This window comes from Nerophis lumbriciformis, linkage group LG29 (assembly GCF_033978685.3).
Source record: "Nerophis lumbriciformis linkage group LG29, RoL_Nlum_v2.1, whole genome shotgun sequence".
Taxonomy (NCBI): domain Eukaryota; kingdom Metazoa; phylum Chordata; class Actinopteri; order Syngnathiformes; family Syngnathidae; genus Nerophis; species Nerophis lumbriciformis.
The window spans coordinates 8,642,243-8,667,500 of record NC_084576.2 but is presented as its reverse complement, the minus strand read 5'-3'; the positions used below and the strand labels follow the sequence as shown (position 1 = coordinate 8,667,500).

The 25,258-nt window shown below is 41.6% G+C and overlaps 1 protein-coding gene across 2 annotated transcripts; it reads right to left on the bottom strand.

Moving 5' to 3' along the window:
* Positions 1 to 1,997: 1,997 nt before the first annotated feature.
* On the bottom strand, positions 1,998 to 24,859 carry LOC133572245 (alcohol dehydrogenase 1-like). 2 transcript variants are annotated; one of them, XM_061925075.1, is made up of 9 exons: positions 24,772 to 24,859; positions 22,319 to 22,420; positions 21,898 to 22,039; positions 21,215 to 21,302; positions 16,557 to 16,776; positions 14,447 to 14,707; positions 9,660 to 9,792; positions 3,696 to 3,834; positions 1,998 to 3,587 (listed from the first exon to the last, which is right to left on the bottom strand). In XM_061925075.1, the coding sequence occupies exons 1-9, from the start codon at positions 24,787 to 24,789 to the stop codon at positions 3,554 to 3,556; spliced, it is 1,137 nt and encodes a 378-aa protein (XP_061781059.1). In that variant the 5' UTR covers positions 24,790 to 24,859; the 3' UTR covers positions 1,998 to 3,553. The 2 variants fall into 2 exon arrangements, with proteins under 2 accessions (XP_061781059.1, XP_061781060.1); XM_061925076.1 differs by having other exon boundaries at positions 24,777 to 24,836.
* Positions 24,860 to 25,258: the final 399 nt, after the last annotated feature.

Genomic DNA, 25,258 nt, shown 5'->3' with positions numbered 1-25,258 from the left:
GCTACTGGTGTGAATGTCTCTGCCCAAACAGTCAGAAAGAGACTTCACGAGGGTGGCCTCAGGGCACGACGTCCTGTAGTGTGCCCTGTGCTCACTGCTCAGAACCGTGGAGCTCGATTGGCATTTGCCATAGAACACCAGAATTGGCAAGTCCGCCACTGGCGCCCTGTGCTTTTCACAGATGAGAGCAGGTCTACCCTGAGCACCTGTGATAGACGTGAAAGGGTCTGGAGAAGCCAAGGAGAGCGCTATGCTGCCTGCAAAATCATTCAGCATGACCCGTTCGGTGGTGGGTCAGTGATGGTCTGGGGAGGCATTTCGATGGAGGGACGAACAGACCTCTACAGGCTAGAGAACGGCAGTCTGACTGCCATTAGGTATCGGGATGAAATCCTTGCACCCATGGTCAGACCCTACGCTGGTGCAGTAGGTCCTGGGTTCCTCCTGGTCCACGACAATGCCCGGCCTCATATGGCAAGAGTATGCACAGTATCTGGAGGATGAAGGAATTGACACAATTGAATGGCCCTCACGATCACCTGATCTAAACCCTATAGAACACCTCTGGTTCATAATGTTTCGGTCCATCAGACGCCACCAGGTTGCTCCTCAGACTTTACAGGAGCTCACTGATGCCCTTAGACAGATCTGGGAGGACATCCCACAAGACACCATCCGTCGTCTCATTAGGAGCATGCAGCGACGTTGTCAAGCATGCATACAAGCACGTGGGGGCCACACAAGATATTGAAAATAATTGAGTTGCAGAAATTGAATTTAGGCAAAATGGACGAGCCTGCCACGTCATTTTTTCACTTTGATTTTTGTAGGCCGTAGGCTGAAAACTTTTATTTCCATCAAAAGATGTGGCATCCTTTTGTTCCTGAGACATTAAACTGTCCATATCAGTATAGATATCCGACAATTTTTTTTTACCATTGAAATCTGATATGTTTTCAAAGTGTTCCTTTAATTTTTTTGAGCAGTGTATATAAGGCAACACAGTTGAGCAGGGGTTAGTGCATGTGCCTCACAATACGAAGGTCCTGAGTTCAATCTTGTGTGGAGTTTGCATGTTCTCCCCGTGACTGCGTGGGTTCCCTCCGGGTACTCCGGCTTCCTCCCACCTCCAAAGACATGCACCTGGGGATAGGTTGATTGGCAACACTAAATTGGCCCTAGTGTGTGGATGTGAGTGTGAATGTTGTCTGTCTGTGTTGGCCCTGCAATGAGGAAGCGACTTGTCCAGGGTGTACCCCGCCTTCCGCCCAAATGCACCTGAGATAGGCTCCAGCACCCCCCGCGAACCCGAAAGGGAGAAGCGGTAGAATATGGATGGATGGATGGATGGATACAGTACATACATATATTGTCTAGGGTGTACCCCGCCTTCCGCCCGATTGTAGCTGAGATAGGCTCCAGCGCCCCCCGCAACCTCGAAGGGAATAAGCGGTAGAAAATGGATGGATAAATATATATATATACAGTATATATTTATACAGTATATATATACATATATATATATATATATGTATACAGTATATATATATATATATATATACACACAGTATATATATATATATATATATATATACAGTATATATGTATACAGTATATATATATATACAGTGTATATATATATATATACAGTATATATATATATATGGTGGGAGAGGGGTTAGTGCATGAGCCTCACAATACGAAGGTCCTGATTAGTCCTGGGTTCAATCCCGGGCTCTGTATCTTTCTGTGTGGAGTTTGCATGTTCACTGCGTGGGTTCCCTCCGGGTACTCCGGCTTCCTCCCACCTCCAAAGACATGCACCTGGGGATAGGTTGATTGGCAACACTAAATTGGCCCTAGTGTGTGAATGTGAGTGTGAATGTTGTCTGTCTATCTGTGTTGGCCCGGATGCAGCTGAGATCCAGCGCCCCCCGCGACCCCAAAAAGGGACAAGTGGTAGAAAATGGATGGATGGACAGACACTGGACTTCCTCTTTCTCCTGACTTATTTATTTATCTATCGTGTTTACAGAGAGAGCATTCAAGATTTCTGTAAAGTCCTAATTCACCAAAAATGATTCCCGGGCGCGGCCACCGCTGCTGCCCACTGCTCCCCTCACCTCCCAGGGGGTGATCAAGGGTGATGGGTCAAATGCAGAGAATAATTTCGCCACACCTAGTGTGTGTGTGACAATCATTGGTACTTTAACTTTAACTTTTTAACTTTAATTGATAAAAATCAGTTCAAATAAAGTGTTAATTATATTTAAAGGCCTACTGAAACCCACTACTACCGACCACGCAGTCTGATAGTTTATATATCAATGATGAAATCTTAACATTGCAACACATGCCAATACGGCCGGTTTAGCTTACTAAAGTGCAATTTTAAATTTTGCGCGTAATATCCTGCTGAAAACGTCTCGGTATGATGACGCCTGCGCGTGACGTCACGGATTAAAGAGGACATTTTGGGACAGCATGGTGGCCAGCTATTAAGTCGTCTATTTTCATCGCAAAATTCCACAGTATTCTGGACATCTGTGTTGGTGAATCTTTTGCAATTTGTTCAATGAACAATGGAGACAGCAAAGAAGAAAGCTGTAGGTGGGAAGCGGTGTATTGCGGCCGACTGCAGCAACACAAACACAGCCGGTGTTTCATTGTTTACATTCCCGGAAGATGACAGTCAAGCTTTACCATTGGCCTGTGGAGAACTGGGAGAACAGAGACCCTTACCAGGAGGACTTTGTGTTGGATGCGCAGACGCGGTACCGTGAGTACGCATGCAGCTGCGGCTTCCAAACATTTGATCGCTTGCCCATACGTGCGTGCCGCTATGTGCATGTCACGTACGTAACTTTGGGGAAATATATGTGCTGTATGAACTTTGGGGAGGTGAACGGTACTTTGGGCTGTGGGATTGAATGTGTTGTGCAGGTGTTTGAGTTGTATTGGCGGGTTATATGGACGGGAGGGGGGAGGTGTTTGTTGTGCGGGATTAATTTGTGGCATATTAAATATAAGCCTGGTTGTGTTGTGGCTAATAGAGTATATATATGTCTTGTGTTTATTTACTGTTTTAGTCATTCCCAGCTGAATATCAGGTCCCACCCGCCTCTCACAGCATCTTCCCTATCTGAATTGCTCCCACTGCCCTCTAGTCCTTCACTCTCACTTTCTTCATCCACGAATCTTTCATCCTCGCTCAAATTAATGGGGAAATTGTCGCTTTCTCGGTCCGAATCGCTCTCGCTGCTGATGGCCATGATTGTAAACAATGTGCAGATGTGAGGAGCTCCACAACCTGTGACGTCACGCTACTCGTCTGCTACTTCCGGTACAGGCAAGGCTTTTTTATCAGCGACCAAAAGTTGCGAACTTTATCGTCGATGTTCTCTACTAAATCCTTTAAGCAAAAATATGGCAATATCGCAAAATGATCAAGTATGACACATAGAATGGACCTGCTATCCCCGTTTAAATAAGAAAATCGCATTTCAGTAGGCCTTTAAGATTTCAAGGAGTTATTAGAAACCATTATAAAGACTTATTGGGAAGTGAAACTCAGGACTGTCCGGATGCTGTGGAACAAAAAGAGCAAACACAGTAAAATTGATTGATTGAATAACATTGTGTTATTATTATTATTACAAGTAGTCGTAGTTTATTGAGGAATTTTGAAATAATACCTTTTGCCCGCCTGCAACAATTCAATGGCTTCATTGATGCGATCCAAAGGCAAGTTATGAGTTATGAACTCATCTATCTTCACCTTGTGATCCAGGTAGGCTCGCACCATCTCAGCCACTCCATCTTTACCCTTAAAGCCTGAGTAGCAAATTACAAACAATCAAATAAATGATTTAAGATAATTAATGGTAGTTTTGATGACGTATTATCTTGCAGTCACTTCATCAACAGATTGCTTTTGAAAATATATATTACTGTACATCCCTTAAGGTATACCTTACCCTCTGATATATTAGCAATGCCGCCAAGTCACATCATCTTGTGTCCCCAAGAAATATAATGTATCAATAAATGCATGATAAAATTAACTGTAAAATATATTTTTTATGTTCAGCCAAGTGTCCAGCACATTGTTTGATAAACACCAATTAAAATGTTGATTTATACTACCATGAACATTGGAAAAATAACATTTTTTTCTTGCTCCCGCTTCCTAAAATGAGATTTTATAAGGAAATATATGGTGAATCCGGAAAGTATTCAGAGCGCTTCCATGTTTCCACATTTATAATAATAATAATAATAATGGATTAGGTTTTATATCGCTCTTTTCTATTATTAGATACTCAAAGCGCTCACAGAGAAGTGGGAACCCATCATTCATTCACACCTGGTGGTGGTAAGCTACATTTGTAGCCACAGCTGCCCTGGGGTAGACTGACGAAAGCGTGGCTGCCAGTTTGCGCCTACGGCCCCTCCAACCACCACCTATCTATCATGCATTCATCATTCATTCACCAGTGTGAGCGGCACCGGGGGCCAGGGTGAAGTGTCCTGCCCAAGGACACAACGGCAGCGATTTGGATGTCAAGAGGCGGGGAGGGAACCTGCAACCCTCAGGTTTCTGGCACGGCCGCTCTACCCACTACGCCATACCGCCCCATTTTGTTATGTTACACCCTTATTCCACAATGGAATAAATACATTTTTGTTGTCAAAATTCTACAGGCAATACTCCATAATGACAATATAAAAAAAAATAGTTTTAATTTCCATCCATCCATCCATTTAAAGTAAATAATTTTAGAAAATCCCATTTCCATAAGTATTCACAGCCTTTGTGCAATACTTTGTTGATGCACATTTGGCAGCAATTACAGCCTCAAGTCTTTTTAATAATGATGCCACAAGCTTGGCACACCTATCTTTGGGCAGTTTCGCCCATTCCTCTTTGCAGCACCTCTCAAGCTCCATCAGGTTGGATGGGAAGCCTTGGTTTTCAGCCAGGATGTTTCTGTATTGCTGCATTCATCTTAGTGTAGTCAGGTAGGTGACCAAGAACCCGATGGTCACTCTGTCAGAGCTACAGCATTCCTCTGTGGAGAGAGGAGAACCTTCCAGAAGGACAACCATCTCTGCAGCAATCCACCAATCAGGTCTGTATGGTATAGCGGTCAGACGGAAGGCATTTCTTTGTAAAAGGTTTTCAAAATGGACCTGAATGATGGTCAGACCATGAGAAACAAAATGTTCTGCCCGAACCACCTCATCTGGCTCCTCTCGATGTGGAGGAGCAGCGGCTTTACTCTGAGTTCCTCCCGGATGACAGAGCTTCTCACCCTATCTCTAAGCGAGAGTCCGCCACCCGGCGGAGGAAACTAATTTCGGCCGCTTGTACCCAAGATCTTGTTCTTTCGGTCATAACCCAAAGCTCATGACCATAGGTGAGGATGGGAACACAGATCGACCGGTAAATTGAGACCTTTGCCTTTCGGCTCAGCTCCTTCTTCACCACAACTGAATACTTATGTACAAACCCCGTTTCTATATGAGTTGGGAAATTATGTTAGATGTAAATATAAACGGAATACGGATTTGCAAATCATTTTCAACCCATATTCAGTTGAATATGCTACAAAGACAACATATTTGATGTTCAAACTGATAAACTTTTTTTTTTTTGCAAATAATCATTAACTTTAGAATTTGATGCCAGCAACACGTGACAAAGAAGTTGGGAAAGGTGGCAATAAATACTGATAAAGTTGAGGAATACTCATCAAACACTTATTTGGAACATCCCACAGGAGAACAGGCAAATTGGGAACAGGTGGGTGCCATGATTGGGTATAAAAGTAGATATAATGAAATGCTCAGTCATTCACAAACAAGGATGGGGCGAGGGTCACCACTTTGTCAACAAAAAACCTTTCTCAACCAGCTATTGCAAGGAATTTAGGGATTTCCCCATCTACGGTCTGTAATATCATCAAAGGGTTCAGAGAATCTGGAGAAATCACTGCACGTAAGCAGCTAAGCCCGTGACTTTCGATCCCTCAGGCTGTACTGTATCAACAAGCGACATCAGTGTGTAAAGGATATCACCACATGGGCTCAGGAACACTTCAGAAACCCACTGTCAGTAACTACAGTTGGTCACTACATCTGTAAGTGCAAGTTAAAACTCTTCTATGCAAGGCGAAAACCGTTTATCAACACCCAGAAACGCCATCGGCTTCGCTGGGCCTGAGCTCATCTAAGATGGACTGATACAAAGTGGAAAATTGTTCTGTGGTCTGACGAGTCCACATTTCAAATTGTTTTTGGAAACTGTGGACGTCGTGTCCTCCGGACCAAAGAGGAAAAGAACCATCCGGATTGTTATAGGCGCAAAGTTGAAAAGGTAGCATGTGTGATGGTATGGGGGTGTATTAGTGCCCAAGACATGGGTAACTTACACATCTGTGAAGGCGCCATTAATGCTGAAAGGTACATACAGGTTTTGGAGCAACATATGTTGCCATCCAAGCAACGTTACCATGGACGCCCCTGCTTATTTCAGCAAGACAATGCCAAGCCACGTGTTACATCAACGTGGCTTCATAGTAAAAGAGTGCGGGTACTAGACTGGCCTGCCTGTAGTCCAGACCTGTCTCCCATTGAAAATGTGTGGCACATTATGAAGCCTAAAATAGCACAACGGAGACCCCCGGACTGTTGAACAACTTAAGCTGTACATCAAGCAAGAATGGGAAAGAATTCCACCTGAGAAGCTTAAAAAATGTGTCTCCTCAGTTCCCAAACGTTTACTGAGTGTTGTTTTAAGGAAAGGCCATGTAACACAGTGGTGAACATGCCCTTTCCCAACTACTTTGGCACGTGTTGCAGCCATGAAATTCTAAGTTAATTATTATTTGCAAAAAAAAAAAGTTTATGAGTTTGAACATCAAATATCTTGTCTTTGTAGTGCATTCAATTGAATATGGGTTGAAAGGATTTGCAAATCATTGTATTCCGTTTATATTTACATCTAACACAATTTCCCAACTCATATGGAAACGGGGTTTGTACATGTCATTTTTAATAAATGTGCAAAATTGTTTAAAAAAATACTTTTCACATTGTCATTATGGAGAATTGTCTGTAGAATTTTGAGGACAAAAATATATGTATTAAATTTTGGAATAACATAAAATGTGGAAAAAGTGAAGCACTGAATACATTCCGGATGCACTGCAATTATTTTGTTAGGATGGCAGTGAATTTCCTACAGCTCAACAGCTCAACCAGAACAAAACAGGGGTTTTAGTTTTATGAAAGTGAACCTTTTGTCAAAATTATAAAATTTCAAACCAACACAATACATAAAAAATGTGGGCGTGATTTTTTTTTATTTGAGTTCACTTTCATCCCACATATACTTGCTTTTATTTCCTGTCGTTTAGACTGTTGTAAGGCACTGCTCTTCTGTGTATGAAATATAAATCAAGTTTTGATTGATTTTGATCCTTTAATATAGAAAACAATTAAATACAGTGCTTGTGTTATTTTGTATCCCAACAATACTTTATATAATTGCATAAAAATAATATTACATTCAGTCCTTTTACCCTAACCTCTAAAAAATGCGGAATGTTCCACAAGTCACACGGTCCGCAGGAAGTTGCATCATTCACATCTTCTGCAGGACTTGAGAACTTTATTTTTCTCCATGATACTTTAACTATGACTGGGAGCTGTTTAAATCTCAGCATAGTTACCTAAATTATTACCTTCACCAGTTAGTTAGTTTGCAACGTAACTCAAAACGTTTTGGGCGGATTTTCATGAAACATTCAGGAAATATCAGAAATGGGATAAAGAACAACTGAATAAGGTTTAGGGTTGTTCTGAATCGTTTCTACTACATTACCTTATATACATGTTACAACATATTGGCCAAATCTGAATTTGATTCTGAAGATCCCACTTCTTGTGTGTGTGTGTATGCTAGCCGCCCCACCTACACCCACAGTGACAAAGATACAGATGACTGATGAGAGGGTTCACTGTGCTATATGAAGCTCAATTTTGATGAAACTGTTGGGAAGTGTCAGAAATGGAATAAGGAACAAGTACCGTAATTTCCGGACCATAGGGCGCACCGGATTATAAGGCGCACTGCCGATGAATGGTCTATTTTCGATCTTTTTTCATAGCGGATTATAGGGCGCATTAAAGGGGTTATATATATTATTTTTTTATAAATTGAAATCACTTCCTTGTGGTCTACATAACATGTAAGGGTGGTTCTTTGGTCAAAATTTTGCATAGATTATGTTTTACAGATCATCTTCAAGCCGCTTTCTGGCAGTCGCTTCAGGATTATTGTCTTATTTACGTGGTTCACATTCGACAGCGTCTTCTCTCCGTCATCTTTGTTGTAGCGGTGTAGCGTGCAAGGACGGGAGTGGAAGAAATGTCAAAAGATGGAGCTAACTATTTTAATGACATTCAGACTTTACTTAAATCAATAACCAAGTAGCATCTCCTCATCCGGAAACAACACAGGAAATGTGTCCCGTGAAAAACCGTCCGACCGGAACTCTAATAACTAAAGTTCCTTGGGTGAATTATGTAAACTCACTATACCAGTATGTTTTAGCGCTTTCATGGAGAGTTTACTGACAGAGAACTGTAAGAACTTTACACTACTTTATATTAGAAATGGCAACAGTGGAGGATGAATGTCCTATAACAAGAAGATAGAGAAAAAGAAGAAGCTTATCGACTACTGCGGACTACAAAGGCAGAAGCGCACAAATTTTCAGGATTTATGTAGATCCCAAATACAGATCAGCAGGTACCAGAAGGTATGAAAAGTTGTTTTTTCATAATATTGCGAAACAAAACGCCAGATAATATGTCTTACCTTATACACACACCATAATAACACGTGTATGTTTAATGCACCGACAATCCATCAAGCGATGCGGCTTCATAGCTTACCAAAGTCGTACTAAAAGTTTTTGATACATTTTTGAGCACCGTGTGTACTGTTTTATATTTTCAATGGAACATATTAAATGTTGGTGTTGTTTACTGAGAGTCATATTGCCATCATATTGCAATCTACACGTATCGATTATGTTTGACTGCCATCTACTAGTCGTACTTATCATTACACCATGTACCAAATAAAATTGCTTCGAAGTCGGTAAGCAAAACCAGAATTATTCCGTACATTAGGCACATCAGGCGCGCTGGTCATTTTTTAGGGGGAAAAAAAGGATTTTAAGTGCGCCTTATAGTCCGGAAAATACGGTAATTCTATTTTCACCGTCTGGATTCAGGATTTTTTTTAAGGTTTCTTTACTCTTGAGGAGGTGGAAGTCTGAGCTCTCCAAGTGCTTTTCTAGTTTTTGATGTTACAAAGGCCTGTTTTTGATGCGTTGGTTGACATTGATGGATTGTCGACACAAACTCTTGACAACTTTTTTGAATTTTTTAGAACGTTATGTCCGCAGTAAGACTTGAATGGACCAAAACCCAAAACTGAGCAACTGCCTCACAAGATCTGCGGCACAGTGAAAAATGGGCATTTGGCAGTTGCACCAGTTATATACTTTGTCATCAGCTGGATCTGGTGCACCTTTTTGCCACTAAGTGATACTGATGAAGAAACTGAAAAGCAGCAAGTTTACCTCCAAACACAGAGCCCTTCCATGTGCGCCCAGCAATGAGCTGAGCAGGACGAACGGAAACATCATGCTTGTCTGTCCAACCAACAATCACACTCACACCCCAGCCTTGCAGACAGGACTCCAGTGCATGGCGCTAAGAAACAACACACATTTTGTCTGTCAGTACTTTTTACGAATCCTTTTACAATCTCACATTTTTTGAGCTGAAGCACCTTAATAGTCATTCCAAAAAAATAACTTGGCTCTTTTGAAAAAAGCTAAACGCTGATAATTTTATTATTAAGAATGTGTCTAAGTATTAATGACTTGCGGGGGGTAGCAGACATCAACGATAGTAACCAGACTGAAAATCTAAAACTAATTATTAGTCCAATTTTATTCATCGCAATAGAAATTATCCTAAATATTTGTTTACCACAGTAGCATCAATAACCCACAAGGATCTTCTCCCAGTAGCTCCACCCACTCTGCTGATGACTTTATGCAATTCTTTACGAGGAAAATTGAGCTCATTAGAAAATAGACACTATGTCCCAGCTTCAACTGGGCTCTATAACAAAGATACAAATGTTGGTGAAGTGAATTAATTAACTCATATTATGTTCTACATATGGTGAATGTTTATATTCAACTAGGAGAAAGTGAACCAACAGGTTTAAGTAAATAATGGTTGAGCTCATAATAAATTAAGGAGCCTTAGTTGGACATTCGTATGTGGACTGGGTTAACTCTCTCACGAGAAGAGGCAATAATTTCAGACTTTGGAATGCAAAAGTGATAGCTCTATCCCAGAAGATGAGAGACTCCATATCTATCTTCACGTCAACTTTTTAAGTTACAGCACACAGAGGTTGTTTTCCGGTCACTTTCACATGAACATCTCCTTACATCAGTGGTCCCCAACCTTTTTGTAGCTGCGGACCGGTCAACGCTTGAAAATTTGTCCCACGGACCGGGCGAGGGGGGGTGTTTATGGTATATATTTTTATTTTTTTTTAGTCATAAAGAAATACAAGCATGTGTGCTTACGGACTTTATCCCTGCAGACTGTATTGATCTATATTGATATATACCGTATTTTTCGGAGTAAAAGTCGCACCGGAGTATAAGTCGCACCTGCCGAAAATGCATAATAAAGAAGGAAAAAAACATATATAAGTCGCACTGGAGTATAAGACGCATTTTTGGGGGAAATGTATTTGATAAAACCCAACACCAAGAATAGACATTTGAAAGGCAATTTAAAATAAATAAAGAATAGTGAACAGGCTGAATAAGTGTACGTTATATTAGGCATAAATAACCAACTGAGAACGTGCCTGGTATGTTAACGTAACATATTATGGTAAGAGTCATTCAAATAACTATAACATATAGAACATGCTATACGTTTACCAAACAATCTGTCACTCCTAATCGCTAAATCCCATGAAATCTTATACGTCTAGTCTCTTACGTGAATGAGCTAAATAATATTATTTGATATTTTACGGTAATGTGTTAATAATTTCACACATAAGTCACTCCTGAGTATAAGTCGCACCAAACTATGAAAAAAACTGCGACTTATAGTCCGAAAAATACAGTAATGTATATATTGTGTTTTTTATGTTGATTTAATACATAAATAAAAAAAATAAAAATAAAATATTTTTTTATTTCTTGTGCGGCCCGGTACCAATCGGTCCACGGACCGGTACGGGGCCGTGGCCCAGTGGTTGGGGACCACTGCCTTTCATGGTCATGTTGTACTCTCCTGAAGTAACACACACCCAAACAGATAAAGACTGTGGTTCGGCTCCTCCAAGTAAGGAGTGCCTCGTTTTTTTGACTTGACCTCCTCCAAGTACTGCCGTCCTGTATAATGATGCTCGCTTGTAATAAAGCAACTTTTTTGTTCAGCAAAGCATCTCCGACGTCTCTTTTCAGTCAGTGGCCTTGTGGTTCGAGTGTCCGCGCTGAGATCGGTAGGTTGTGAGTTCAAACCCTGGCCAAGTCATACCAAAGACTAAAAAAATGGGACCCATTACCTCCCTATTTGGCACTCAGCATCAAGGGTTGGAATTGGGGGTTAAATCACCAAAATGATTCCCGGGCGCGGCCACCGCTGCTGCCCACTGCTCCCCTCACCTCCCAGGGGATGAACAAGGGGATGGGTCAAATGCAGAGGACAAATTTCACCACACCTAGTGTGTGTGTGTGACAATCATTGGTACTTTAACTTTAACCTAACTTTAACTTTTGATCCAGCTGCACTGCCGTGTCACCCTTCAGTCCGGACGAGGATGACAAGACCAGAAATATACATCATGGGCACTAAGGGACTCTCTCGCTCTCATTTTGAAGAGGTAATGCTTGAGGAACTCTCGCAATTCGTTAATGGGACAAAACAAACATCTTGTCTATTTGACCCACTTCCTGGGAAACTCATCAAGGAGCTGTTTGCAATATTAGCACCATCAGTGCTAAATATTTTTAATTTATCACTCTCCTCTGGTACTGTTCCCCTAGCATTCAAAACAGCGGTTATTCACCCTCTACTTAAAAGACCTAACTTTGAACCCTGATCAAGGGTATGTGTGCACAGCAACCAAATGAATTAATAAACATGCCAACAATCTTTCTGAACTTTTTCAGTCAGGTCTCACGGTAAATCATTAACTACTGAGACAGCACTTGCAAAGATGATGAAAATGATTTCTTGCTACTATGGATGTCAATCCATCATCTGTATTACTACAGTTTGATCTAAGCGCTGCCTTTGATACCGTTGATCACAACATTCTTTTAGATCGCATCAAATCACATATCGTTGTGTCAGACTTAGCTTTTTCTTGGTTGAGCTCCTATCTCACTGACAAGACGCAGTTAAGGCGACCTGCGGAATCCCACAAAGATCATTTCTTGTTCTTATACTCTTCAGCATTTATATGCTGACGCTAAGCGACATCATACGCAAATAAAAGGTGTTAGTTTTCACTGTTATGCTGATGACACCCAACTCTACATGCCCCTAAGGCAGGGGTCTCAGACACGCGGCCCGCGGGCCAATTGCGGCCCGCGAGACGTTATTTTGCGGCCCGCACCTTAATATGAAAATTTAATGTTAGTGCGGCCCGTGAGTTTTATATGAATGGCGCTTGACAGCGTCACACTTACCAACCCACCCGATTTTTCCGGGAGACTCCCGAATTCATTCTCTCAATGGTTCGGGAGGGGCGCTGAAATTCGGGAGTCTCCCGGAAAAATCGGGAGGGTTGGCAAGTATGTTGCTAGGGCGGGATAGCCATTCAAAGAAGGTGAATTCATTAAAAAGTGCATGTTAGATTTTTATAAGAAATCTTTTCTTGCGGCCCAGCCTCACCCAGTTTCTGCATCCAGTGGCCCCCAGGTAAATTGAGTTTGAGACCCCTGCCCTCAGGTGACCAACACGCCAGATTGTAGTCACCCAGAGCGTGTCTAAACGAATTTAAACAATGGATGTCCAGCAACGTTTTGCATTTTAACGCTAAGAAAACACTTTTTCTCATCAGTCCTGCTACACACAGGCACTTGTTTGAGGATACCACATTGAAATTCGACAATAAAACAATTGTACAAAGTGACTCTGTAAAAAATCTCGGGATTATTTTTGACCCAACTCTCTCGTTTGAGCCGCACATTAATAGTGTTACTAAAACAGCCTTCTTTCGTCTCTGTAATATCGCTAAATCGTGTCCCATGTTGTCCACCAGTGATGCTGAGATCATTATATATGCGTTTGTTACGTCTCGTCTTGATTACTGTAACGTTTTATGTTAAAGTCTCCCCAAATCTCCCAAAGATTACAGTTGGCACAAAATGCGGCTGCTAGACTTTTGACGAGGACAAGGAAGTTTGATCATATTACACCTGTATTGCCCTTCCAACACTAGCTGGCGGTACACTTTAACTGCGATTTTCAGATTTTATTACTCACGTACAAAATACTGAACGGTTTAGCGCCATCTTATCTGCTTGTTGTATTGTACCATATTTTCCGTCCCGAAATCTAGGTTTATTATTAATGGTGTAGTTATTAGTGATGTAGTTCCAAAGGCTTTCATGTAGAAGAGTCTTGATCACTCTTAGTCAAAGCCTTAACTTACTATGCAAACAAAACATGGCTTCCTGACGCAGATTTTTATCTGTGAAGACAGTCATAATTGTGTGTAAAAAAACAACAACAAAAACTTGTTGCCTCACAAGTCCACGTTTCCCTTTGTTCCTTTACAAAGGAATGATTTTCTTTTATGACAGAAGCCCACCTATCAACCAGAAAATTGGCGTTTTTACATTCTTGTTGGCTATTAAATGCATCAGTCATCATTAAGAACGGTCCGAATTGCACGCGTTAGAAGAAGGTACTTTTTTACACAACACTGGCTATTGAGCCATTTCTGTTGGTTCAACTAAGATGCCAGACAAAAGATGTGTAGCATCTGTGGTTAATGTGTACATGCTAACCAAACAATAATATGTAGTAAATATGCACATCTGACAAATATAATGACAGTCTGCAGCAGCGGTCAGTGTTTTTATAAATTGTAATGATTGGGGTGGAATAATTTCCATTCAATAGACCATTGCCAACGTAACAGGACCACGTTTATCTGTGAGGCTTCAAAGGTGAATTTTAACTAGTAAAATATTAACGTTTACAGCACCTGAAGTGGTGTTTGTCAGTCAAACCTCAACAAACTAAGCTTTCCAGCGACGTTAACACCAGCAGGCCTGAACAGCAAAGGGTTCAAGTAAACGTTCCTCACCATGAGTTCTACATTCCCCACACACTCGAGGGAGTAGTCGACTCCACCGTTGGTCATCTCCAAGAGCACTTGGCTGATGGTTTTGCTGTGATCCTTGGGGTTTACACAGTCAGTGGCTCCAAACTCCTCGGCCTTCTTAAACTTGTTTGCATTGACATCGACAGCAATAATCCTCTTGGCACCAGCATATTTACAACCCATGATTGCCGCCAACCCGACGGCTCCCAGGCCAAACACAGCACAGGTAGAGCCCGGTTCAACCTAAAATAAAGAGTAGGTTATTAGGGCTGTGCACCCTGTGTAATGAGAAGGGATGTCAACATTTTTGGCTTCCAATCTGATTTAGAGCCTCGATCGGATAGCTTGACAATATATTATAGAACTGAAAATGTTTTATAGCAAGTAATTAAAGTAAACACAATAAGACATATGTATAAAGCGTATCTTACTAAATTTAGAATGTAGTATTGTTGCTGTAAAAAATGTGTCAATACAAGTTGACTGAGCCTGTGGTTGTATTTACAGTATGTAATGATTGCAGGAGGCACAGTTTTTAAAATGTAAAACACTTTGTGCTGCATTTTTTATGTATGAAAAGTTCTATACAAATAAAGTTTGATTCCATTTAATTTGATGTACTGATACTATACTAGGTATCAATAATATTAAACTCTGGATCAATCACCCCTTCTTTAAATGAAGCTTTAGCCGTTAGCTTCTTGTGTCGTCCTGCTCAGTGTGTGTGTGTGTGCATGTAGCATGCTTAGCCATTCCTTTTCCTCTGGTCCTCCAGTGATAATGTTATTTGGAAGATAGTCTACTTTTCGTTATGGTGGTGAGGATTAATATCTTGGAAGTGGCTTTGCACTATGGATAGATGATGTGTTTGCTTGCTCTCAAATTCGAGCTGGTGTTCTGGCAAGACACACTTTCTTGGAACTCCTGCAATTGTGTCTCCCTGAGCATGCATCCCATTTAAAAGGGTACCTTTCACGCGAGTACAATCTTCAGCCATGTAAACACTGGAGCACAGCTGCGGTGAAGCTCGGCTGGGCTCGGCAGCTCATCGGCGATCAGTTAAAAAAGGAAAATATCAGCCTGATCTGATACAATGATTGGGATCAGGACATCAAATTGCTTAAATTTTCATACGATTCTGTTTAGGAAAACCGAGGTATCATTGTATTATCAATTGTGTTGGTTATCATTAAGAATTCACAAGCCACGGTTGCATTCTTTTCATTCAGTGACTCTGCTATGTTGCAAATATTGTGCTAAAACAGGGAAACGTTCACACAATTTAGAACCACACTCCTAATGGAGCAGAGCAACTCCGCTAAAATGTTTCTATGAACTGCCATTCATGTTACCTTCGTAGTAAAAATGCTCACCTAGCTTTTACTTTGTTGACAAGTGACTGAGACAGTGGATGAGACAATATCATCAATCCACTTGTAAATTTGCCTGTTGCAAAGTGAAATGTTCAAGTGAAAACTAAGTCAGTCATACAGCACAACATTTCATTACTTTTTTTTTTTAACACTTACGCAATTACTAATGGTAGTCTTGTACAGTTTTTAGCAACCATGACTCATCCTGACTGGGGCATCCAGCTCTGATTTTGTTGGGAGATTTGAAAAAAACCGTCAGCATTATCTAAGCTCCTCCGGGCCGAAGCCATGGGAGATGCCTGCTCTCCCCAACCGGGAGCCGGGACCTACCCGGAGCAACCTGGACCTGGGGCGCGCCGCCATCCCAGACACCCCTGTAGCTCCGCCCTTGCCTCTTGGCTAATGGTAAGTACTGTAACCTACAATAGAACAGACTCAAGGCTACTATAGTTTGTTTTATGCTCTATGAAAATATTTGACTTCATAATAACCCTACTATGTGGAAATTCATTTATCGCAGTCATGGTCGGTCTCAATTAACTGCGATAAACAAGGGTTTTGTTGCTGACTTATGATGTATACGTAAATGACATTTTAAAAATGTATTCCTAAAAAAAAAGTTTAGTTGTTTTAAAAATGATTTTTTGAAAATTATGACTGATTACTTAAAGTAATGTTTCCTACAGAGGATACACATTATAATGTGCTTTACACATTACCTTAGCATCATTGACTGCGGCTCCAAACCCTGTGCAAACCCCACAGCCGAGGAGACAGACTTTATCCAGGGGGGCCGCGGGGTCAATCTTGGCCAGAGCATTCTGATTTATTACACTGTACTCTGAGAAGGTACTGATTCCCATAAACTGCAGCAACTTCTTTCCCTTGCAGTTTAGCTTGGAGACGGGCGCTTTTTCCACATTGTGAGGAACAATATCCCTAAAAAAAAGAAGTATTGCGTTGGTGTATGTAATACTGTATTTACAGTACATGTGCAGTCACAAGTTCACTTATACTGTCATTTTTTCTGAAAATAAACTGACGTTTAACTGATGTGGCTGGAAAACCGTCTGTCATTTCCTAAACCCACTTTAGGTTAGCAGGTCAGACAAGGAGGAACCATAGCCAGGTTGAGGACCACAGGGCAAATTCGGGAAACTGCAACACAGAAAAACCCCTCCAAACAGATTAGCAGACGGGAAAAGAAGATCCAGCAGCTAGTTAAAGAACGCCGCCTTCTCAGGAAAGCATGGAAGAAGGCAGAGGACCACGAAAAAGAAGGGCCGAAGAACTTGTGGGAGCAAATTAAAGTCAGAATCTCACATTTGCAGAGAGGATTTGGAACGGAAGAAGTCGCAAGGCAACGTCGAGGCTAAGGTTCCTACAGGACCCGTTTAAGTATGCCTGTGGCCTTTTGGATAAGAAAAAGAGCGGAACGCTCCATACCAACAAGCAGGTAATGAAAGATCAAGCAAAATCTCTGACTCGCGACGATCTTTGAGACAGCCCTCTCGGCCCACCAGGTTACATTCCTGTCCCACTAGAGCCATCCTTTCAATTCGACACCACCACTTCAAAATGGTCTGAAATTCGCCACGCCATAGAGCAAGCGTGGTCTGCCTCAGCAACTAGACCAAACGGCGTACGTTGCAAAGTTTATAAGAACTGTCCAATAGTTGTGAAGCTACCGTGGAAGCTGAAATCAAAATCCATTCCACCAGCATGGTGCCGGGCAGTCACCATCTTCGTCCACAAAGAGAAAGTCTGTTGCAACTACCAGTAATTTGGTACCGGTACCAAAATGTACAGTATATCGATATTTTTATACTTTTATACTTTTCCAAATAAAGGGAACTATGAAAAAGTGTAAATGTCGGCTTTATTTTAACAGAAAATCTTACAATACAATAAAAATAGGTTTTCTATTGCATTTAAAGAACAATTTTAGAAGGTTAAAATATAAATTAAAGGGCATTGTGTTTTCTTGTTGCACTCAAAGAACAATTTACAATTTTCCTTTTCACATATAGCCTGCCATAATCTAGGATTAGATTAGAATATAATAACAACACTTTATTTACATCATATTAAATACTTCATGATTTATGGTTGCCAATCCTGGTATGTACTTTAAGTAAAATACAATTATTAGTAAGTACTAAAAACAGATGAGCCATGTAGCAGGTAAAACACACTTGTTAAAGATAAAACACAAATTGTAGCAATTTGTTACCAAATTCAGTCATTTTACTTGTACTAGTTGACGTTAGATGGGCGGTCCTAACTCTGCTAATATTTGGCATTCAGCTGTATGCATGTCTACGTATCTACATGTTATGTATCTACAGGTGCACAACAGGGGAGCTGGTTAATTTATGAGAGTAGCATACAGTGTGTGTGTGAGAATAGCAACGTGTTGGCTGAGCGGTAGCGCTTGCACTGCGCAGTAGAAGGATGGTAAATGGTGAATGGTAAATGGGTTATACTTGTATAGCGCTTCAAGATGAACAGGTTGTGTCGTGCAAAACTAATAATAAAGCAACCAGTTTGTCACAAATCGGCGGCCTCAAATTCTGACCGGAAAGCGGAGCTTAACATTGACGGGTAAAATGAAGTGTGTTACCCCCAACAAAAACATCCGCCCTGGAAGGAAAGTCTGCCCTGTGCTCCTCGACTAGCCGAACAGTAGGACAGGTGTAACAACTACATTATTACCTGTCACTCTTTATAACTCCTTGTGTAGATCTACATTTTCATTATTCAAATGTTTTCCGACAATGAAGAAAAGGTGGTAATACTAATCCCCACATTTGGCAAGGCGTGTTTTAATGCAAACTAGAAGCGCGGTGCTTCCTTGTTTAAAGCGTCACCTTTATCGTTAATTTTGAAGCCCAAATACTTCCATATTGTGCTTCACGCACCCTCTTTATTAACCAGTAGAATTATCGTTTTTTGCCATTCTTCCACTCCAATACTATTGCTTGTATGCACTTTGTGTGTGTGTTTTGACACAAAACATCATGCGCCTCGCTCTGTAGTCACGGCCGCACAACAGCATTCAGATGAAAGAACGGTACCAGTACTTTTCAAAAGTACCGATTTATTATTAGTATGGCAGTACTTTATTAGTACCAGTATACCGTACAACCCTAGTTGCAACATTAGCCAATTTAGAGGCATTGCTCTCTTGAATGTTGAAGGGAATATTGTCTTCTACATGATGGCAAACAGTTACATCGACACAAGTTGCCAAAAGGCAGAGGTTACGGGTTAGCCAGGCTGTGTGGAGCACTTTATGGTAATCTGGGACAAGATCCAGACAGCCAAGCGCAGTAAATCAGACCTTAATGTGGTGTGGCTGGATCTCGCAAATGCATACGGATCTATCCCCCACCAACTCATCAGTTTTGCCCTAAATTTATTTCACATTCCATCCTGCATTCAGAGCCTCATAACCGATTATTTCAACAGCCTCCAAGTCTGCTACTCCTCCTCGGACTAACAACCGGTTGGCATAAGCAGGAGAAAGGTATAGCAACGGGCTGTTCCTTCTCCCCAATTCTTTTTACAGCAACTTTCGGAGTCATCTTAACTGGCAGCAGACAAATGTTCAGAGGAGTAAGGGCCCCATCAGGCCAGCAGCTACCAGCGCTTCGGAGCTTCATGGATGATGCAACTACTTTTCTTCAGACTGCAGCCTGTACTAACAGGCTGCTAAAATGGCTCGAAGAACTGCGGTCATGGGCACGGATGAAGATCAAGCCAGACAAGACCTGCAGCCTATCAGATTCGCAAAAGGGCCAGAAAGGATAAAATCACTTTCTCAGTAAGTTGCAAAGCGATCCCACGGTTAGTTGATCAACCAGTCAAAAGTCTAGGAAGACTTTATACAGCAGACCTCTCGGACAAACTGATGATTGCCACCATAACTACACAACTATCAGAAGGGCTAAATAAGATAGATCAATATCCCCTCCCCGGCAAATTCAAAGTCTGGCGCTATCAATTCCCCCTTTTACCATCGGTTGAAGTGGCCCCTCAAATTATGCAACATCACCTTACCAAAGGTACATTCGGAAGTAGCTTAGCCTTCCCCAATACTTCTCCAACGCAGCCCTTTATGGAAGAAACACCCTGAGGCTTCAAATGGAGAGTGTGAAAGTGAGACCACTGTTCGAACTTGAAACTCACTTGATCCAGTTGTTCACACCGGAAAGAAATGGAACGCATCACAGACAGTGCAGCAGGCAGTACCACTGCTGAAACATCAAGAAATCATGGGGCAGTTGCAGCACGATTGGGGATGGGGAGAAAAAAGGAAGACTTGGGCAAAAGCTACAATAAAAGAGAGGAACACGCTGGTGATCACAATAGTCAGATGGGAGGAAAAGGAGGGTTATAAAATCAAGGCCGTGAGCCAATCCCTGCAGGGTAGGGGAAAGGAGGCCGTTACTGACAGGACCATTACATGGGCTGATATGTGGAAATTGCACCAAGCAAAGCTGAGCTTCTTGATTAGGTGCACATATGACACACTTCCAAGCCCCCAAAACATACACCAATAGTTTGGGAAAGAAGAGCCACCTCTGCGGTCACCATAGTCCCAGCCTGCAGCACATCCTCTCTGGCTGTAAAACCGCAAAAACACAAGGTCGATACAGATGGCGCCACAACCAAGTCCTGCAAAGGTTAGCAGAGGTCATTAAAACTCACAGACTTGAAGCAAACAAGGCCAACCGAGTAGCAACACACCAGCCCATCTAATTTGTTAGAAAAAGGGGAGACCGAATATGGCAACTGAAGTTCCCCCCCTGAGATAACAACTTCTCTACATCCAGACATTGTGCTCTGGTCTTCTGTCACACAGTCCGTCATCTTGGTTGAACTGACATCCCATGGGAGGAGGGAATGGAAGCTGCTTTTGAGAGGAAGCGGCAGAAATATACAGCCCTTTCAGCTGCCCGCAAATAATCTGGTTGGAGTTCTTACACCCACCCAGTGGAAGTCGGGTATCGAGGCTACACTGGAATCTCCATCCAGTGGTTCTTGAAGACTCTGGGCATTAGCGGCTCGAGACTAAAAAAAGCCCTGAAAGACCTTGCAGAAGAAGCAGAACAAGGAAGCTTCTGGTGATGGCTCAGGCAGAATGACAAGACGTGGGTTAGGGAAAGATTGTTGTAGCGGCTGCATGAAATGTTAAGGAGACATCCCTGCCACTGCTCCACCACCCAGAGATGTTCCAAGATTAAAGGAGCGAAACATCTGTGAAGGGTGGCTCTCGGCTAACGACCCTGCAGCCGAACCAAAGGAAGTGCGACACCTGTGCACAAATAGCCACCTCCATCTGAAGGGAAAATAAGCCATTTAAGGCGCTTACCATGCATTTTCACACTGGTTGGTTTTAGGACTCTTACAAAAGCGACACTCTCGACACTGGGAGATGATCAGGGGGATCACTTTGTCACCTAAAAGAATCACATATAAGACTTGTAATAAGCTTTCTTGAGAGCAAACATATACTCTAACTTTACATAGCACGGACTGGCCCTGCAACCCGCCATAGCTTGATCCTGCATCCACATATCGCCACAGTTTGAGAGTTACATCAAGCTCGAACGGGGACACTCGAACAGGGACCATCTGGTCCTTACAAACGCTGTTTGGGCTTTGGCCTTTTTACATGTGCTACCCACTTCATAATACAATGCTGTATCGAACCTTTTCAGATTTAAAGAGTTTTTGGAGTGCTTTTGTTTGGCTTGGCACTCAGCATCAAGGGTTGGAATTGGGGGTTAAATCACCAAAATGATTCCCGAGCGCGGCCACTGCTCCCCTCCCCTCCCAGGGGGTGGAACAAGGGGATGGGTCAAATGCAGAGAGTAATTTCACCACACCTATTGTGTGTGTGACTATCAGTGGTACTTTAACTTTATTCTATTGCACAATACAAGGTACATAACTTGTATGACACGTTTGTTGAGCATATTCTTGTGTGGGAACTATCATGGTCCAGGTCCACATATTTGGTTTGGGTGTGGCCTTTCATCCTTAGAAACTGACCTGGTTGAAATTCTGTGACTTTAGGACCGACGCTCTCCACAATGCCTGCTCCCTCGTGTCCAAGGACCATTGGGAAGATCTTTGTATTGTCAGTGTCATACAGATAGTAGAGGTCTGTACGGCAAAGGCCAGTTGCCACAATCTGCTCAAAAAAACATTTTCAATAGACTACACAGCAATGATGTTTAACCAGTAATTATCTACAGTATGTGGAAACTGCATACAAGATGTTTTCATTCCAGGACATTGCAATGTTATTTGTAACTATTTCTGTCAATGCCGAGAGGTCTTTTGATCAATGTTTCTTAGCAGAATTTCTATTTAAAAAACTTGCAGTCCTTTTTTGCAAAAAATGTGCACAAATGTACATGTGGTGTGATTTAAAAGTACATTAAATAAAGTATTACCCTCATTATCTTACCTTGACGCGGACCTCATTGGGTTGCGGTGGATCAACCTCAATCTCCTCAATCACCAAAGGCTTGTTTGGCTCCCAGGCTACTGCTGCCTTGCACTTAATGACCTTTACAACAGAAAAAAACACAAAACTCATGATTTGGTACAATAGGTATTGATAGAGCTGATCCAGCATGCTGCAACACTGTATCTTACTGAGTCCACATACATTATGTTTTATGAAAGCAAGTGAGACTCTATCCCAAATGGTTTTGGCTGACCAATCAACATGAGGGTTGTGATGGTGGATCCAAGGAAAGTTTTGAGTCTTAACAGGGTCTCAAGTATGACAGCTGGCTGCTGTGTGAGCTTCTCATCGATCAGGATGGCATCAGAACCAGAGTCAATAACAGTGGGAACAGTGTATAGTAATGGCTGCAACTGTGTGGTGAAGGATAAAGCAGTCCGAATCACCAGTTACTTTTCCTGAATGATGAGCCCCCAACATCAATGCACATAATAAAGGTGGCTACAGTTTTGATCTTAAAAACCAAAAAAAATTATTTGGGAACATCCGGCGGGCCAGATTGAAAAGCTTAACGGGCCACATGCGCCCCCTGGGCCTTAATTTGCTCAGGTCTGACCTACAGAGTACTATGGACAACTGTACAATTGAAGGATAAAATGTAGTGTTTGATGTCAACTCTAGTTGAAAATAAACATATGAAAACTGAGCCCTTTTGAAGTCATGTCACTGATTTACACTTAAATGACAGTCAAGATAATCAAGGCCAACACACAACATAGGGTGGAGATTTGTTTACGCTAAGCACACAAACTACCAAGCAAATTAAACTTTTACTGCCTTCACAGATATGAATGGTTCAAAGGTCAGAGCAGAGGCAAAGGGTGAAGGAATAATATAAACAAAAATAAACCAAGGTGTGTCCTGTACAGCAGTGGTCCCCAACCACCGGTCTGGGGACCGGTACCGGTACGTGACACATTTGCTACTGGGCCACAGAGAAACAATAAATAATTTATAAACGACTGCAAACGACATAACTTTCTGTCCCACTAGACACACCAATAAGCTTGTTTATAGATGTACAATAACATTCCTCATAGGAAGTTGCCATTTGTTATATTTGTTATAACTTTGTGACATGATACAATGCACATTGATGAACATCCATACATCCATCCAGTTTCTACCGCTTGTCCCGTTTGGGGTCGCGGGGCGTGCTGGAGCCTATCTCAGCTGCATTCGGGCGGAAGGCGGGGTACACCCTGGACAAGTCGCATATACAATATAAATGTGACAGAATGTAGCCAAAGGCTGATTTCCAGCAGCGGGTTGATGGTAACCTGCTGCTGATCTCATTGCAAAGAAACAAGCCCTGGGCTCCAAATAATTCAGCGTTATAGTGAGTTGTATTGTTCATGCACTTATTTTTGCTGTATTTATTTGGCACAAGTGGAAAGCCGGTCCCTGAAAATAATGCCTACATTAAACCGGTCTGTGGTGCAAAAAAGGTTGGGGACCCTTGCTGTACAGAATAATTGCATATAACCTGAATGTAGACTGTGTGTATATACTTTTAAAAATAAAGTCTGCCGAAGTTCTGGGTGTCCGCCTTGAAATGACACCTCACAATTTTGAATGATACAAAATTAACATTTTCATAATTGAGGGAGACATCCTGCATTGTTCAAAAAACAAGCTGAAGTCTGGTGAATCAACTTAATGAGATTAATCAATGCTATGGTGATAGCGCTGCTGCCATTTTATAGAATTTTATTCCATGGAACAATCTATAGAACTTTCAGCAGATAAAGGATAATGTCTATAGAATTTCTGTTAGACATTCTATAGAATGCCCAGTTCTATAGAACAATCTATAGACCTTTCAGCAGATAAAGTAATGTCTATAGAATTTCTGTTAGACATTCTATAGAATGCCCAGTTCTATAGAACAATCTATGGACTTTTCATCAGATAATGTAATGTCTATAGAATTTCTATAGGATATTCTATAGAATTCCCAGCTCTATAGAACAGTGAAAAGACCTTCCAGCACATGAAGCTGATGTCTATAGAATTTCTATAGAATTTTGAATACATATTCTATAGAATCTTCAGTTCTAAAGAAATTCCGACGAAATTCTATAGCGTTCTATATATTTCTATAGAGATTCTATAGAACATTTTTTGCAGGGTTAGTTGTGTTTCTTTATGTATTAGGACCGTTTAACGGCAAAAAGAGACATTTAAAAATGTTTTCCTACTAACCATTTTTTTCTACTGAATGTTAATATCAGAATCAGAATCAGAATCAGAATCAGAATAGTTTTATTGCCATTGTTTGAGAACGGGTTCACAAACTAGGAATTTTTTTTGGTGGTAATATCATACATTATCATGAAGTACAACTGTTTGTTATATTTTGTTAGAAACAACGTTCATGAATTACTTACCTTACCAGCTGTGGACATGTTCAGTGTTGTCAGCTGTGAGCTGTGTTCTCAGGACTGAAGCAGAAAGGCAGCTGCTGGGAAGAGTGTGGAGGAAACACGTGACTTCATGTGCGAGTCATAAACGAGTCGTTCAAAACCCGTTGTTTTTTCTACTGAATCAGCCACGCGAGACGAATGAAGAGAATAAACCATGTGATTCATTATGCCCCTGTTAGTCTGTATTGTTTATAAATGTATGATTTATCATTTATAGAGGCTTCACGGTGGCAGAGGGGTTAGTGCATCTGCCTCACAATACGAAGGTCCTGAGTAGTATTGGGTTCAATCCCGGGCTCGGGATCTTTCTGTGTGGAGTTTGCATGTCCTCCCCGTGACTGCGTGGGTTCCCTCCGGGTACTCCGGCTTCCTCCCACCTCCAAAGACATGCACCTGGGGATAAGTTGATTGGCAACATTAAAATTGGCCCTAGTGTGTGGATGTGAGTGTG